The following is an 18,816-nucleotide window of genomic DNA, read 5'->3' as shown; positions in this document are numbered from 1 at the left end:
CACTCTTATAATATAATAATGAACACCTAAAACATAACAGGATTTCAAGAAAATACAAGAAATCCAAGAATTTATTAACTGAAATAATATCTATAAAGTACATTTAGCAATAGAAAAATCCAATGTTAATTTTTATCCCTATCCCCATCAAGTTAACCAAAATTATCTGTACAAAACACTTATTATATATAGCATTTTATTTAAAACTTTAGAAAAAATTCTACTTTATAGTTATAAGAACAAACAATTTCATGTTTTTAAGACAAATTGCCTTATTATCTATCAGTGTTATTGCAAATACAATTAAAATATTCATACATAAGGTGTTATGTTTTCTATATATGTACCCCAAACTCTTGCCACACACAGATGATGTAGAGGTAAGGTCATGATCATAAACTCATTAGATAGGCACTTCCTTGCCAGTAGTATTGGTCTGAAGCCCAAATGATATGTCAGTAAAACCCTTCTGAGTTTTCCAGGAATATTTTTTCATCCAGCCACTACTACACTGTATGTAGCAAGGAGAAAAAGATTGGGTGAGAAGTTTTTTCCACCCAATTCTGGAAATGTCTTTTCCAATTTTCCAATTTAAAAATAAATAGCCAGGATTGGGAGTATGGGTCAGTATTAGAATGTTTCCTAGCATGAGCAAAGCTCAGGGTTTACTCCCCAGCACTACAATAAATAAATAAATGTGCAGTGGAAAACGTGATTCAGTACCGCCTATGTATTCTGGTTCAGAAGTAACATAATTTCTGATGCATAATTTTTAAAAATACTGTGCTAGGAATTAAGAGCTGAATGTTAGTATTACATCTACCACCGACCAGAATTTATTTTAGGTACTTAAATCTTTTCTGTCTGAATTCCTTCATTTTGTAAGTGATTTCCTTCAGCTGTAGAATGAAGAAAGGAACATATATTCATCCTACTTCACTTGGTTATCATGAAGACAAGAATAGTAGATAAATAATAAATTATAACAGACACTTGTTTGGCAGTATATATAAATGTGGCTGTATAATCAACGTGATCCTGCAATCTGTACATGGGGGAATAATAAGAATTCATATCCCATTTGAAACAAATGTATGATATATGATATGTCAAGATCAATGTAATGTTTTGAGCAACCAATAAATTTCTGATGTTTAAAATAAAAATAAATTTATAGAAAGATGGAAAAGTATGATATGGTAAGTGTTAAGATTCACATAGATATCCATTAGTATGCACATACGTATCACAAATACATGCACATGGATAAGGTGGTATTCAGGACTGCCCCTCAAGCATTTTCCATTCCTGTGATTGATTCTTTATTTAGAATAATAAGCTACAAGAACCTCCTATTGGAAAACCACAAGTATGGAAATTGAGGTGACAGGAAGAATCTCCTGTGACACCAAGAAAAGACACAAGTAGGACCACTTCTATTGGTATTTGGGAGTTGAAGACTTAAAAAATCAAACCAGTAAGAACAAAGCCATTATCTAGTCTAGGAAATCAGAAATATATCCCACTTTACTGAAACTTTGTCACATAATCTGAGTGAAATTTTAGAATCCCAAATCTAGGTTATTGTTCCTTGATATAGGTCCATACTGATGTTTATTTTTGACTTTGTTCCATCTCTCAGCTGCTGATGGCCCAGGAGATCGTTTCATCATTGGGGAATCCCAAGCTGGTGAACAGGTAAGATTTATAGACCTGAAAAACACTAGTGATTTCAGCTTCATGAGTTTTGGGACTCTAATTCTAAACTCCTATGAGCATTGTGAAAGATCTTAGAGGATTACTCAAAAGACTATCAAAGAGTTGAAAGAATGGTAACCTGGAAAACCAAAATAAGTCTCTCTTAGAGAATCCTCATTTACTAATATATGGCATAATTTTGATATATCCCCCAGAGACTGCTCCTCAAGCATTTTCTAGCTCTGTGATTGAGTGATTCTTTCTTCCTGTAAAAATACTGATTTTTCTGGTTAGAACTGGATCTCCTCAATGCATGGATGCTATAATAAGGAAACTAGGGTCACTAATATTGGCATCATCTTTCTGTGTGTTTCCTTAACCTCTCCTAATGTTGATACATATGAAAGTGCATGTTAAGCCAAGGAAGAAATAGTTTTTGCAAACTTCCACCTTTTTAAATAATATGTCTGTATATTTTTTCCATTTGTATTTTTATACAGCGCTTATGAGTGCTTTATATTAGTGGTTGAGTATCCTAGCCTAGGAGGAGGAAGCCAAGCGGTCTATTGCTGAGCCACAACCCCAGCTAAGCCTGGTACCTTTGACATGTTGCACACAGCTGACTATAGTCCCTATGACCATTTTGTAAATAAAATAATAGCTAGGCTTGATTCTTTTTTATAAATGACTTACCTTGTGACTCTCAATTTATTTTATTTCTTAGTACCTATTTCCATCAGCAGTGGACATCTAAAGAAATCATTTTATAATAAGTCCACAGAGCAGGAATACTCAAGGAATACTTGCCTAATCTTTAGTTAAATCCATCCATCATTTATCAAGGACACTATGTGTGTGTATACCTGCTGCTAGGTTCTGGAAATAAGAATACATTAATACATAATTGCTACTCTTATAATGAATAGATCATATACAACTAAATGTAAGAGAATATATTAAGTGTTAAGGTAATGGTATCACTCAAGTTCAATGGACCACAAAACAGAAGTTGAGCACTTCAGCATAAGCAGAGTAGAGAGATGGAATTAGAACCTTATTAGAGTTCTGCAAAAGCAGAAATGAGAAAGGGGGATTCTAGGCAGAGAGAACAGCATGAATCAATGATCCAGAGGTGAATTTAAAAAATAGTTACATGGAATGCTTATGAAACTGCAAATTATTTGTGGTAGCCATAACAGCAGATTAGGGGCCTTCTGAACCTCTTAAACCTTATTAAACTAGTAGTTAAGACCGCCAACTATACTAGAGACCTAGAAGAAAAGAACTATAAAACTGCTTATAAGTTCTTATAAAACTTTTACAAGAAAAAAATCAAAACCCTACTCAAAGTGTGTTTCTCTTTAAATTATCTATAATGCCCTTTATCTATAATCAATGTGTCACACATACTTTATAGCAAACTCAGAGAACTTGCAAGAGCCAAACTGCTCACTTACTGAAAGTACTTAAACTTGACCATTGGAATGCCATATATACAATGAGACAGTGATTTTATAAAATGATTTCTTGATGTACTAAAATACTTAACCTTAAATCACTTATAGTTTGGGCTCATTGAATAGCACAAGTGTGTTTATAAAGTGCTATCTTTAAACAAAGCTCAAAAAATCAAACTCAGTACTTTCATTAAGGAAAAGTCATATTTCAACCATTTTTACATTTATACAAAGCATATAAAAATAAAAATAAGGGGGGATTCTGAAGATGGCGGCGAAGGGAGTGCATTACCCCCGTGTACCGCATCACTGTGCAGGAGAATGACGAGTTAGAACGGCTAAAAGCTATCTTGTTAGGAATTTCCAGCAAAATTGGGGTGCTCCAAAACCTAGAGGAAGGATTTCCGTCGCACGAGGATCAGCTACGGGGGCTCAAACGCGAGAGATTTGTCCGCACGGAGGGTCACGCTGCTTATTCAGCAAATCACCCCGCGGCTAGAGTCTGAGGCGCGTGCTGGGAAACGAGGTGATAGCAACGCAAAGATACAGCGCTGCAGTTTCTGCAGGCTTCTGCGAGCTGTGCAATCACCATACTCAGTGCTGAATTCTGGGTTTGAGACGGGGGAAGGAAGCGGTCCAATTCGGTTCTCCACACCGGTCAGACCACAGAGGAAGCCAGCGGCCACCATCTTGGAGAGCTGACATCACCATCCCTGTTTTCGACTGATCGCAGCTCATTCAGCCATAGAACAGGTAATTTCAGGCTGCCATTCGCCTGCGGCTCGCAGACAAATTACTCAGGCTCAGTGCTAAAGAACCCGCGGAAACTGCTTCTTGGAGCCTGCTCGTATCAGAACATACACCAAGCACGGAGCGGCCGAATTCCGGCTCCCGGAACTGCTCTGGCCCAGGGCTAAAGAACCCGTGGAAACTGCTTCTCGGTCCGCGTCCTGCTGAATACTATGGAGGTAAATACCAACCGAGCCTTCATAGGCAGTGGCAACAGGACTGAGACGGGGCTTGTGAGGGCCGGTCAGGACTCATCCGTTGCTTTGGTCACCTGGCAAAGGGAATGAAATGCTGCCATTCGCATGGGATACCAAGATGGCAGAGATCTGATGTCATCAGAAAGCGGCGGAGGAGAGAACTTCATCAATACCAGCGGCGACAGAAACAGTTGGTCTCCTGGTAAAGAAAGTGAGTCACAAACACCCGAGTCTCTCTCACTTTGTCATCAAGCCAGAGGGGCAGAGCAGAGCCGCCACCCGCGCCCAGAACAGGCCCAGCGGCCCGCCGGCGTGGTAGTCACGTAACCCCAATTGGAGTAGGGGCAGAGCAGAGCCGCCACCCGCGCCCGCAAGGTAGGCAGACCTGCGACCGAACGGCAGAACAGGCCCAGCGGCCCGCAGGCGTGGTAGGAGGGGCAGGGCAGAGCCGCCGCCTGCGCCTGCAAGGTAGGCAGACCTGCGACAGACCGGTAGATCAGGCCCAGCGGCCTGCCAGCGTGGTACACACGTCACCCCAACTGGAGTAGGGGCAGAGCAGAGCCTTCGCCCGCACCCGGATCAGGCCCAGCGGCCCGCCGGTGTGGTAGTCACGTAACCCCAATTGGAGTAGGGGCAGAGCAGAGCCGCCACCCGTGCCCGCAAGGTAGGCAGACCTGCGACCGACCGGAAGAACAGGCCCAGTGGTATGCGGGTGTGGTAGGAGGGGCAGGGCAGAGCCGCCACCCGTGCCTGCAAGGTAGGCAGACCTGCGACAGACCGGCGGATCAGGCCCAGTGGCCTGCCGGCGTGGTACACACGTCACCCCAATTGGAGTAGGGGCAGAGCAGAGCCGCCGCCCGCGCCCGGAACAGGCCCAGCGACCTGCCGGCGTGGTAGTCATGACACCCCAATTGCAGTAGGGGCAGAGCAGAGCCGCCACCCGCGCCCGAAAGGTAGGCAGACCTGCGACCGACCAGCGGAACAGGCCAAGTGGCCTGCTGGCGCGACAGACACGTCACCCCATTTGGAGTAGGGGCAGAGCAGAGCCGGCGCCCGTGCCCGCAAGGTAGGCAGACCTGCGACCGACCAGTGGAACAGGCCCAGCGGCCGGCCGGGGTGGTAGGCACGTAACCCCAATTGGAGTAGGAGCAGAGCAGAGCCTTCGCCCGCGCCCGGAACAGGCCCAGCGGTCCGCGGGTGTGGTAGACAAGTCACACCAATAGGAGGAGGGGCAGAGCCGCCGCCGCGCCTGCAAGGTAGGCAGACCTGCAACCGACCGGCGGATCAGGCCCAGCGGCCCGCCGGCGCGGTAGTCACGTCACCCCAATTGGAGTAGGGGCAGAGCAGAGCCGCCTCCCGCGCCCGGAATAAGCCCAGCGACCTGCCGGCGTGGTAGACACATCACCCCAATTTGAGTAAGGGCAGAGCAGAGCCACCGCCCATGCCCACAAGGTAGGCAGACCTGCGACCAACCGGCAGATCAGGCCCAGGGGTCCGCGGGCGTGGTAGATACGTCTCACCAATTGGAGGAGGGGCAGAGCAGAGCCGCCGCCCGCGCCTGCAAGGTAGGCAGACCGCCGCCCAACCCTGCAAGGGAGACTTTTCAACTATACAAGAGCAATATAAATATATAGGGGGAAAAATTTTTCAAAAACACAACAGTTTCACCAAGCAGAAAGAAACGCAAGCAGTATGAAAAGACAAGGAAAGAAAGGACCACAAGCAATGCAGGTCAACTCAACTTTAGAAGAGGTAACAGCTACAGCAGATGGAATGTCAGATAAAGAAATCAGGATATACATGCTTCAGATGATCTGGAGTCTCAAGGAAGACATTAGACAGCAAAATCAGACAATGAAAGATCACTTCGACAATGAATTACACAAACAAATCCAGGAAGCAAAGGATCAACTATACAGGGAGATAGAGGTTGTAAAAAACAAACAAACAGAAATCCTAGAAATGCAGGAAACAATAAACCAACTTAAAAACTCAATTGAGAATACTACCAGCAGAGTAGAACACAGAAGATAGAACATCAGACAATGAAGACAAAGTATTTCAACTTGAATATAACATAGACAGCCCAGCAAGACTGTTAAGAAACCATGAGCAGAACATCCAAGAAATATGGGATAACATAAAGAGACCAAACTTAAGAGTCATTGGGATACAGGAAGGTATAGAGGTCCAAACCAAAGGAATGAGCAATCTATTCAATGAAATAATACGAGAAAACTTCCCAGACTTGAAGAATGAGACAGAATCCCAAATCCTAGAAGCCTACAGGATGCCGAATGTGCAAAATTATAAGAGATCCACACCTAGACACATTATAATGAAGATGCCCAACATACAGAATACGGAGAGAATTTTAAAAGCTACAAGAGAAAGGAAGCAGATTACATTTAGGGGTAAGCCAATCAGGATAACAGCTGATCTTTCAACACAGACTCTGAAAGCTAGAAGATCCTGGAATAACATATTTCAAACACTGAAAGAAAATGGGTTCCAACCAAGAATTGTGTATCCAGCGAAATTAAGCTTCAGGATGGAAGATGAAATTAAAACCTTCCACGATAAACAAAAGTTAAAAGAATTTGCAGCTAGAAAACCATCTCTTCAAAACATCCTCGGCAAAACATCACAGGAAGAGGAAATGGAAAATAACAATGAAAACCAACAGTGGGAGGTAGGACAGTAAAAGGGGGGGGAAATAATCAAAGAGGCTAACAAAGTTCAGTTTCAGCAGCAACTACCCTGAAATCCACTTAAGAATTCAATTTCCACCAAGAGTTTCTTTAGGCCTATTTTAAATGCCATTTTTCCAAAACCTCAGAAGATAATTTGGCAGTAATCCCTCTTCCAAAAAAAAACACATATTATATGAAAATTTTAAATGCTTTTTCATCAAAAAAAAATACTGTACCACAAAATAGTTTTGTATAGTGGATTAAGAGATGCCCCAAACAATATGTGGTATCTGGAATTGAAGAACATAATTTTTAAAAAACGATGGGCCCTCAACTTTTCATTTTAAATTCTATGCATTATTTTGGTGGAAAATTACATTAAAATGTAATAATTCTGAATAATCCTAGAATGTCTTTTGTTCAAATAAAGAATAAAAAGATCTAAGTTACATAACTTAATGCCAGATCTGATCCCAAGCAGCTCTTTCTCCAAGAGTGTGAGAGAAAAACAGGGAGAAAAATGGAGTTGTAAGCCAAGAAACCAGGCACATACTTCATGCAATTGTGATAATAAGATATTGAGTATTCATTCAATCTAGAAATATTTGATTATCTATTATGTGCTAGACACTTATAAGCCCTGGGATGATAAAGCAATATGTCTGGAAAAGGGTAGGTTAAAGAAGATTAATGCAGGAACTATTTCCAAAATATGGATAAGGATAAGGGAACCCATCAAAGGGAAGTAAGCACCTTGGTGTTAACAGCAGTAAGGTTCTTTTACCACCTCGAGATCTGAAAGAGTAAAGTGAAATTGTGGTACCTGAACTTCCAGAGATTCATAGCTATGGAACAGGACCTCCCAAAGGGGCTGTGGCTCTCACTGAGTAGAGGTGCCCTAATCATTACCAAACTATAGCCCAGCAAGAAAAGTACAAAGGAAATGAAAACTCTGCTTGTCTCTCTCTTCTACCCTCTAATCTCTTGTTAGCCTCTCCCATTGGCTGAATCTAGACAGATGCCAAAGTGATGTGAACCTGGTTAAAACAACCCATCAAGTTCAGCCCTTTAGACCACAGCAGAAGTTATAAGATGATGTGATCAGAAGAGGCAAACAGAAAGTGAAAGAAATCTCTGCCTTTATAGATTTTATGTTCTAAAATATTTAATACATTTAATACTATACGTAGCATAAACAATGAGTTCAATAAACACTAGTAATTCGTGGCATAGTTTATGACAATAATATTATAAAGAGGTTTTTAAAGCTTTTCTAACAAATATCTAATTTTACTTTGATTGTACTTTCAGTGGTGAGGTGGGGTATTTTTCTTTAACCAATCCCTAAGTGGTGTGTGTGTGAATGAGAGAGACAGAGAGAGAGGGAGAAGGAGAGATTTGTGTATGTGTTAAAAACACATTACATTAAAAGTCCTGTTTAACCATTTTTAAGCATATAGTTCAATAGTGATAAGTATATTCTTGTTATAATGACTTAACATTTTAAATACTTATTAAACAGATGTCTTTAAAAAGATATCTTTTAAATTAATATTGTCTGAGGATTTTCTTTTAGGGGAAATTTGAAGCATTCATTTTTCCAAATCTGACCTAAATCATAGCCTCAGACAAGTGATTTTCCTAAAGTCTGATCAAGTCTATCAGATGAATCATACAGAAATATACTTTTCTTCATGCAGTGAGAAGTTAGCAGGGCAGGTCCTATCTCTTATACCAACCAAATGAGAACTCTTATTTTTAAATTTAAAAAATAATGTTTAATACAGATCATTACAAACACTGGGTCATTTTTTTATGATGTTATTACTTTTGTCATATGTTTAGTATTAATTAAGTGAACTAATATATTTTAGAAAGTTTTCTAGACCAATAATTAAAATGCTTTTCTGACTTGCCTTTATTTAACCAGGAAGTTTAGATAATAAAGTACTGCATTTGTCAAACATGAAAAGTTTATGACATTACAAAAGTGCTAGGATTTCAGAATTGTTCATATCATATGGCCTACTTTTTTTTCTTACAGATTGTCAAATCACGTACATTAAGAAGGTTCACATTATTGAATGAGAAACAATAGTGGTAAATATGACAGTTCTTCAAGAGGAGAACAGGGTGCAAAGAAAGATATCTAATAGTTTTTACCTTAAAGTATCTATAAAGTCAGCTTGGGTGTGAGCATACCTATTTGTAGGTAAGATCTATTACATTGGCCCAAAATGAATAACACTATAAGACTTTTTTTCATGGTTTGTATCTGAAAATGTTACATTCCCTGCATATTTTCCTTTGCAACAGCAAGATAATCAACAGTCTATTTCATATTTGTATTTCCAGCCAACTCAGACAGTAATGCCAGGACAAGTTATGAGAGTTACAACAGGTGCTCCAATCCCCTGCGGTGCTGATGCAGTAGTGCAAGTGGAAGATACTGAACTTATCAGGGAATCAGATGATGTACGTAACCACCAGGTCTTATCATGTTACTGTTCCTAAGGCAATATAAGAAGTCACACCCATTTTCTGCAATGTTGATGAGGTTAATCTAGTTTGAGGGGTTATGTAATGTTTGGGTCTCCAATAAATAAGAAATTGCTTTAACATTCAAAAATCAATCTTTTGTCATAGGAGGGTTCTTTTATACTATTGTTATAGCTAAATTTGAAACATGAGTAACTGAAGAAGATTCACGTACAAACAAGGAAAAGAAAATGACTTATGATAAAAATAGTGATTTTTAACAGTTTACGTGCCTTGCAGCTGAGAAGGGTGTCATTGAAACCAGCTTTTGTAAAATGTGAGTGATGGAGTTCATGAAATCAGAATTTAATAAGGAAGAATTCAACTAGGAACCCTTGGGCAAGTTCTTGAATATTACACTAAGCCAAACATTTCAACCAAATGAACCTTTCTCCTTTGATTTTCTTCAGTTCAGGAAAAAGTTATACTATCAAAAAGATAGCCTAGAAATATTGAATATATATTAGTTTCAAATCCCCCCCCACCCATTTTCTCAAATGAAGGATGCTTGGATTTTTTGTGTGCTAAGCAGGCCTTTTTCTCACTGAAATTAGTGGCAATTATTGAAGCCAAATTATCAGCCACTAATACAGGTAGGGAAGATTCAAGTGAGGTTTTAATGACTGGCAATCTTACTTGTTTTGTGAAGAAGTTTAAGATATCTTATTTTTTAAGCAGAGGTTAAAAATAGATATATATTCTCCTAGATTGGTGAGATAGTAAAATTCAGTCTTGCTGAGAGCCACTTTTCTGGAGATTTTCTTTTTAATCACCTTCCTACATGCACAGCTTATAAAATTCAACTCCTGGCGTACACATCACAGTGCCTGCTGTTAAAGCTGTCCACACAGGGATTTATTTGCATCAGGGAAGCCAGCAGACCATTGAAACCCAGGACACATGCATCCTTAGACTGACAGATGACAGGACATAGTTTCAATATCACGATATTATTCACAGCCAATAAATATAAAATCAATGATCACTATTAGTTTATAGAAATCTACTCTCAGGCAAACTTTAAGTCCTTCACTGAAATTTCTGCAGATGTTTGGGAACCTCAACATGGTTTGAATTGGCGATTCATGGGAACTGAAGAGGGAGAGATTTCCTTTATGCATCTTCATTTTACGTATTAGGGTAGGCATATATCATATACATACACATATATGTATGTATATGCATATATATATACACACATATTTACATATTCACTCCTTGAAAATGCTACTCACAAGTAAGATTGAATATTTGAATTGATATATTTTTAGAAGCATGAAAATTATAGAGAATGTTTATTTATTTATTGACACCAAACTACTAAATTTTTAGGAAACTATATTAGAAATTCATAGTATTTTCAAAGAGTTAGCAGATTGTTTTGTGTTTCTCTGTAATTATACATATTCTGGGTCTATCTGATGACAAAAGTCAGAGAAACTTAATTCTACTGAAATTTTGTTAGATTGTTCTATTTGAAATTATAAGACCTGCTTTTATTATAGGGTACTGAAGAACTTGAAGTGCGAATTCTGGTGCAGGCTCGACCAGGCCAAGATATCAGGTAAATTCATTATATACAGAATATATAGCCAACTTTCATTTCTACAAGATCATAAACTCAGGAGAGCATATAACTATTACATCTCCATAGCTATAGCAATTAGCCATAATTGCTATAGCTATGGATTTATAATAGTTTGCTTTCAAGCTTTAACAAGAAGCAAAATGAATTGTCTGAATTCTATATCCAACATCTTCCCTGCCTACTTTTTAATGAAGATGATAAAGGTGAATGAAATAATCAAAACCAACATGAGAAGGTAAAGTCATCATAAGCATACATAATCCACAGTTAATTCTACCCCTAGATAATCCATAAATATTCAACCCCACCCCTGGGTTATCTAGAAATTTGTAGTAACACAGATAATCCCAGACCTGGGTATTCACATAATTGTCTGATAGCACATCCTCCACTAACTACCCTTAAAAATGAAATAATCAAGGGCTGGGGTTGTGGCTCAGCAGTAGAGTGCTCGCCTAGCATGTGTGAGGCCCTGGGTTAGATTCTCAGCACCACATAAAAATAAATAAATAATTGTATCCAACTACAACTAAAAAATAAAATATTTTAAAAAATGAAATAATCAAAACAGGCACAGTGGCACATGCCTATAATTCCAGCAACTTGGGAGGTTGAGGCAGGAAGATCACAAGTTCAAGGCCACCCTCAGCAACTTAGCAAGACCCTCGGCAACTTAACTGAGACCTCTGTCACTTCAGATCAAGACCAACTTAAGTGGTCCTAATGGAAATTACTTCTATCACTATAACCTCTTTGTGTAGTCTCATCACAAAGTTAAACAGCTATCTAGCTCTATTAATGCCATTAGATATTTTTATATAAATCTTTGCCTTATACCAGAGAAAGTTTGCAATTGACATTTTTAACAATAATATATTACAAAGCTATCTGTAAAATAATTTTCATAAATGAAGTAAAATTTCTGTTTAGCAGAAATAGATAAAAATCTTATTTCTGTCTTCTGTTGTTTGTCTAACTTTTAAAATTAAAAAAGCATACAGTTTTTAGAATCTGTTCATTGTTTTTTTCCTGCCTCATTTCTGGATATTTTGTCCCCTAAGATTCTTTCTTCTTTGACACTAAAGTTTCCCTCTGAGCTGAGAAAATTTTATTCTTAGTCATTCTACTTATGGATCTGTTTTTGATTTTTCAGACCCATCGGCCATGATATTAAAAGAGGGGAATGCGTTTTGGCCAAAGGAACCCACATGGGCCCTTCAGAGATTGGTCTTCTAGCAACTGTAGGTGTCACAGAAGTTGAAGTTAATAAATTTCCAGTGGTTGCAGTCATGTCAACAGGAAATGAGGTAAAAAAAAAAATTATTTATATATATGTGTGTGTGTGTGTGTGTGTGTGTGTATTTTATATATATATATATAATATATTTATTTTATTTATATAGATATTTTTTATATTATGGGAGGGTTTTCAAGGCCATTTCTGACACCTGTTCTGTGTTATAAATAGAACACTGTAGATCATGTTTCTTACCAGTGACATCACATTCTAGTAAGAGGGAAATAGAAGTTGGCCTTAGGATAATTTGGGTAAAGAAAAGAAGAAAGCACTAGTAATTACAGGTTAAGAAATATTTCCTTCCATTTATTAGAATGAAATATTGCAACCAATGGCATTTCCACATACTCAGTACACATAAACAAAGAATGTTAGCTGCAAGCTATAGATACCAAACTGTGCATACTCAGTACTTAGCCTATTAAGAGAACGACTTGTGTCTATCCTTTTGCTGAAATGATAGGCCACCTCTGTGTGGGAAATAAATCAATGAATTAGAATACTGTGGCTAACCGGTTTTCTTATTAAAGTTCCATGTAATCTTTGATCACCAATAGGAGTTTGATTATACTGTTTATTTGTTTTTCTCTATTGATTGCATCTCTAGTGGCATGCTCCTCATAATGGACCAAAATTTTAAAATCGCTAACTTTATTCTGAAAGTAGCCCTTTATTAGAATTATTTTTAAATTTTTGAAGTCGTGGGAATGAAAATTTTTCAGGTCTCTCTATGACCCTTATAGTTCTTTGGTTAGGGCAAAAGAAAGAATACAATCTTTGGTTTTACTAATGGAGACCTAAATCAACATTCCAAATTTGATTATTCTCCAAATAGTTGCACTAGTTATTCCCTAAAACTATTGATTGATCCAAAATAAACATTGTTTTCATTTTAATCTGTATAGTTTTGATTTTGATCTCTAAAACCAACTAGCACTATATTTAACATAACATATATTTAACAGAAAGAAATTTGCTTCTAAATTCTGCAATCTCTGGTTCCATATGCTCGACATTTCTCCCCCAGTCTTATTCAAAATTAGCTATTGTTATGACTCTCCGTGACCACGTAGTTTAGTTCAATAAATGTTTACTGGGTACTTTTATACCAGGCACTACACTGGAAATTGGTGATTAAAGAGATAAATAAAGCATAGTGTAGTCTCTTCTGAATGCTTGAGATCCTCAGATACCCAGAAAACAATAACAGGAAAAAAAAATTATTTATTTTTGGGGAGACCAAAAAAGTTTTGCACTTATCTATTAATGTGATAAGACTACATAATTTTGCTAGTCACAGTGCAAGCTCCCTTTAAGTATTGGTCCTGATTTCCCTTGATATGTATGATCTACTTCTCAAATCCAATGTGATATATTGGTGAGCAGGACAATTGCTTAAGGCAACATAAGAACATTGTACAAGTTGTCTAAGTAACCAGGTATCATGGCACAACATCTGTAATTTCAGCTATTCAGGAGTTTGAGGCAGGAGGATCACAAGTTCAAGGCCAGCCTCTACAACTTAGTGAGATGTTGGCTCAAGATTTAAAAAAAAAAAAATTAGGAATGTACCTCAGAGGTGTAACCCTCTTTGTTTCAAAAGCTAAGGGGAAAAAGCTGTGCATTTTTGGAACCTGCCCAATATACTGTAAATGTATAACCTTGTTAAGAATGAAGAATTATTTCAAAATTAGGGAAATAAACTTATCAATTCTAATACAGAGTATCCTATTTAGATAGTTATTGATTTCAGCAAACTATACATATTAAAAGAGCAATTGTAACAAAAACAGCATGGTATTGGCACCAAAATAGACCTGTAGACCAATGGTACAGGATAGAGAACACAGAGACTAACCCACGTAACTTCAAATATCTTATATTAGACAAAGGTGCCAAAAACATACATTGGAGAAAAGATAGCCTCTTCAACAAATGGTGCTGGGAAAACTGGAAATCAACATGTAATAAAATGAAATTAAACCTCTATCTTTCACCATGCACAAAACTCAACTCAAAGTGGATCAAGGATCTAGGAATTAAACCAGAGACCTTGTGATGTGGACATGTATTCCCAATCTCACACATTTGTTCAATGAATATATATCAAGAATCTATTACATGCCAGAATGTCCACAAAGGAATTCTCTAATTGAACATTCAGCTGGAGGACTAGGGAGTTAGCATCAAGACCTCAATGGTAGACCCCATGCCCAGGATTTGTGAGGCCTTGGGTTTGATCCCCAGCACTGAAAAAATCAATCTGACTGACAAGATGTAAATAAATTACATATATTTTTAAATTTTTTATTCTAATTTGTTATATATGACAGAGAATGCATTACAATTCATATTACACATAGAGCACAATTTTTTATATCTCTGGTTGTGTACAAAGTATATTTACACCATTACTGTCTTCAAACATGTACTTTGGTAATGATGTCCATCTTATTCTACCATCATTTCTAACCCCATGCCCCCTCCCATCCCCTCCCACCCCTTTACCCTATCTGGAGTTCGTCTATTCCTCCCATGCTTCACCTCCCTACCCCACTATGAATCAGCCTCCTTATATCAGAGAAAACATTTGACATTTGGTTTTTTTGAGATTGGCTAACTTCACTTAGCATTATCTTCTCCAACTCCATCCATTTACCTACAAATGCCATAATTTTATTCTCTTTTATTGCTTAGTAATATTCCATTGTGTACATGTACCACATTTTTTAATCCATTCATCTACTGAAGGGCATCTGGTTGGTTCCACAATTTAGCTATTGTGAATTGTGCTGCTATAAACATAGATGTGGCTGTGCTCCTGTAGAATGCTGTTTTTAAGTCCTTTGGGTATTGACCGAGGAGAGGTATAGCTGGGCCAAATGGTGGTTCCATTCCCAGTTTTCCAAGGAATCTTCATACTGCTTTCCATATTGGTTGCATCAATTTGCAGTCCTAAGAGCAACCTATGAGTATGTCTTTTTCCCTACGTCCTTGCCAACACTTACTGTTCTTTGTATTCTTTATTTTTTGATATTTATTTTTTAGAAGTAGTTGGACACAATACCTTTATTTATTTATTTTTATGTGGCACTGAGGAGTGAACCCAGGGCCTCGCACATGCTAGACGAGCGCTATACCACTGAACCACAATCCCAGCCCTCTTTGTATTCTTAATAGCTGCCATTCAACTGTAGTGAGATGATATCTTAGAGTAGTTTTGATATGCATTTCTCTGATTGCTAGCGATGATGAACATTTTTTCATATATTTGTTGATTGATTGTATATCCTCTTCTGAGAAGTGTCTGTTCAGTTGCTTGGCCCATTTATTGACTGGGTTATTTGTTTGGGGGAGTTCTTTATATACCCTAGAGATTAGGGTATATAAAGGCTTTTTGAATTCTTTATATACCCTAGAGATTAGTGCTCTATCTGATGTGTGAGGGGTAAAAATTTGCTCCCAAGATGTAGGCTCTCTATTCACCTCACTGATTATTTATTTTGCTGAGAAGAAATTTTTTAGTTTGAGTCCATCTCATTTATTAATTCTTGATTTTAATTCTTGTGTTATAGGACTCTTATTAAGGAAGTTGGGGCCTAATCTGACATGATAGAGATTTGGGCCTACTTTTTCTTCGATTAGGCACAAGGTTTCTGGTTTAATTCCTAGGTCCTTGATCCACTTTGAGTTGAATTTTGTGCATGGTGAGAGACAGGAGTTTAATTTCATTTTGTTGCATATGGATTTCCAGGTTTCACAGCACCATTTGTTGAAGAGGCTATCTTTTCTCCAATATAAGTTTTTGGCACCTTTGTCTAATATAACACAATTGTAATTTTGTGGGTTAGTCTCTGTGTCCTCTTTTCTGTACCACTGGTCTACAGGTCTATTTTGGTGCCAATACCATGATGTTTTTGTTACTATTGCTCTGCATTATAGTTTAAGGTCTGGTATAGTGGTGCCACCTGCTTTACTCTTCTTGCTAAGGATTGCTTTAGCTATTCTGGGTCTCTTATTTTTCCAGATGAATTTCATGATTGCTTTTTCTATTTCTGTGAGGAATGCCATTGGGATTTTGATTGGAATTGCATTAAATCTGTATAGTGCTTTTGGTAGTATGTTTATTTTGATAATATTAATTCTGCCTATCCAAGAGCAAGGTAGATCTTTCCATCATCTAAGGTCTTCTTTGATTTCTTTCATTAGGGTTCTGTAGTTTTCATTGTATAGGTCTTTCACCTTTTTCATTAAGTTGATTCCCAAGGTGTTTTTTGGCTTTTTGGTTTTGTTTTGTTTTGTTTTGTGTTCTTGTTGTTGTTTTGTTTTTTTAGGCTCTTGTAAATGGGGTAGTTTTCCTCATTTCTCTGTCAGAGGATTTGTCACTGATTAGAAATGCCTTTGATTTATGGGTGTTGATTTTATAAATCCTGCTACTTTGCCTAATTCATTTACTAGTTCTAGAAGTTTTCTGGTAGAACTTTTTGGGTCTTCTAGGTATAGAATCATATCATCATCAAATGGTGTTAATTGGAGTTCTTTTCCTATCTGTATCTCTTTAATTTCTTTCATCTGTCTAATTGCTCTGGCCAGTGTTTCAAGAACTATGTTAAATGGAAGTGGTGAAAGAGGGTATCCTTGACTTGTCCCAGTTTTTAGAGGGAATGCCTTCAATTTTTCTTCATTTAGAATAATGTTGGCCTGAGGTTTAGCATAGATAGCCTTTACGATGCCTAGATATGTTCCTGTTATCCTTAGATTTTCTAGTATTTTGAACATGACAGGGTGCTGTATTTTGTCAAATGCTTTTTCTGCGTCTATTGAGATGATCATATGATTCTTATCTTTAAGTCTGTTGATGTGATGAATTACATTTATTGGTTTCCATATGTTGGACCAATCTTGCATCCCTGGGATGAACCCATTTGATCATGTTGCGCTCTCTTTTTGATATGTTTTTATATTTGATTTGCCAGTATTTTATTGAGAATTTTTACATCTATGTTCATTAGAGATATTGGTCTAATGTTTTCTTTCTTTGTTGTGTCTTTACCTGGTTTTGGAATCAGGATGATATTGGCCTCATAAAATGAGTTTGGAAATGCTCCCTCTTTTTCAATTTCACAAAATAATTTCCAGAGTATTGGTATTAGTTCTTCGTTGTAGGTCTTGTAGAACTCAACTGTGTATCCATCTGGTCCTGGGCTTTTCTTGGTTGCTAGGCTTCTGTTGGCATCTTCTATTTCCTTACTTGAAATTGATCTGTTTAAATTGTATATATCATCCTGATTCAATTTGGGCAACTCATATGCCTCTAGAAATTTGTCAATCTCTTCAATATTCTCTATTTTATTGGAGTACAAGTTTTCAAAATAATTTTTAATTATCTTCTGCATTTCTGTTGTGATATTACCTTTTTCATCATATATATTAGTAATTTGAGTTTTCTCTCTCCTCTCTTCATAATTGTAGCTAAGGGTCTGTCAATTTCATTTATTTCTTCAAAGAACCAGCTTTTTGTTTTGTCAGTTTTTTAATTGTTTATTTTGTTTCGATTTCATTGATTTCTGCTCTGAGTTTAATTATTTCCTGTTTTCTACTGCTTTAGGTATTGATTTGTTCTTCTTCTTCTAGGGCTTTGAGATGTAATGTTAGGTCATTCCTTTGTTGATTTTTTCGTCTTTTAAGGAATGAACTCCATGCAATGAACTTTCCTCTTTGTACTGCCTTCATAATGTCCCAAAGATTTCGATATGTTGTGTCAGTGTTCTCATTTGCCCCTAAGAATTTTTTAATCTCCTCCTTGATGTCTTTTGCAACCCATTGTTCATTCAGTAGCAAATTATTTAGTCTCCAGGTATTGGAGTAATTTTTATTTTTTATTTTGTCATTGATTTTTAATTTCATTCCATTATGATCTGATAAAATGCAATGTAGTATCTCTACTTTTTTGTATTTTCTAAGAGTTGTTTCATGGCATATTATATGGTCTATTTTAGAGAAGGGTCCATGTGCTGCTGAAAAAAAGTTTATTCACTTGTTGAAGGATGAAATATTCTATATCTGCCAGTTAAGTCTGAGTTATTGATTATATTATTGAGTTCTGTAGTCTGTTTGTTCAGCTTTTGTTTGGAAGATCTATCCATTGGTGATACAAGTGTGTTGAAGTCACCCAAGATTATTGGGTTGTGGTCAATTTGACTCTTGAACTTGAGAAGAATTTGTTTGATGAACATAGATGCTCCATTGTTTGGGGCATATATATTTATAATTGTTATGTCTTATTGGTGTATGGTTGAGCAGTATGAAATGTTCTTCTTTATCCCTTTTGATTAACTTTAGCTTGAAATCTACTTTATTTGATACAAGGATGGAAACCCCTGCTTGCTTCCACAGTCCAGTCCATGTGAGTGGTATGATTTTTTCCCAACCTTTTACATACAGTCTGTGTGTGTCTTTTCCTATCAGATGAGTCTCCTGGAGGAAGCATATTGTTGGTTCTTTTTTTTTTTTAATCCAGTCAACTAACTTATATCTTTTGATGCATGAATTTAGGCCA

General features: G+C 37.4%; 1 protein-coding gene across 5 annotated transcripts in view; it reads left to right on the top strand.

Moving 5' to 3' along the window:
* Nucleotides 1-18,816, top strand: part of Gphn (gephyrin) — a 623,546-nt gene that overhangs the window by 545,110 nt on the left and 59,620 nt on the right. For all 5 annotated transcript variants that reach the window (XM_027929749.3, XM_071607954.1, XM_071607955.1 and 2 more), the window contains 4 exons: nucleotides 1,643-1,698; nucleotides 9,190-9,309; nucleotides 10,878-10,936; nucleotides 12,114-12,267. In XM_027929749.3, coding sequence (XP_027785550.1) covers nucleotides 1,643-1,698; nucleotides 9,190-9,309; nucleotides 10,878-10,936; nucleotides 12,114-12,267 — 389 coding nt within the window. The remainder of the gene's footprint in view (nucleotides 1-1,642; nucleotides 1,699-9,189; nucleotides 9,310-10,877; nucleotides 10,937-12,113; nucleotides 12,268-18,816) is intronic.

This window comes from Marmota flaviventris, chromosome 2, assembly GCF_047511675.1.
Source record: "Marmota flaviventris isolate mMarFla1 chromosome 2, mMarFla1.hap1, whole genome shotgun sequence".
In the NCBI taxonomy this organism is placed as follows: domain Eukaryota; kingdom Metazoa; phylum Chordata; class Mammalia; order Rodentia; family Sciuridae; genus Marmota; species Marmota flaviventris.
Note: the sequence above shows the minus strand (reverse complement) of the source record. Positions and strands in the feature narration are given on the sequence as shown.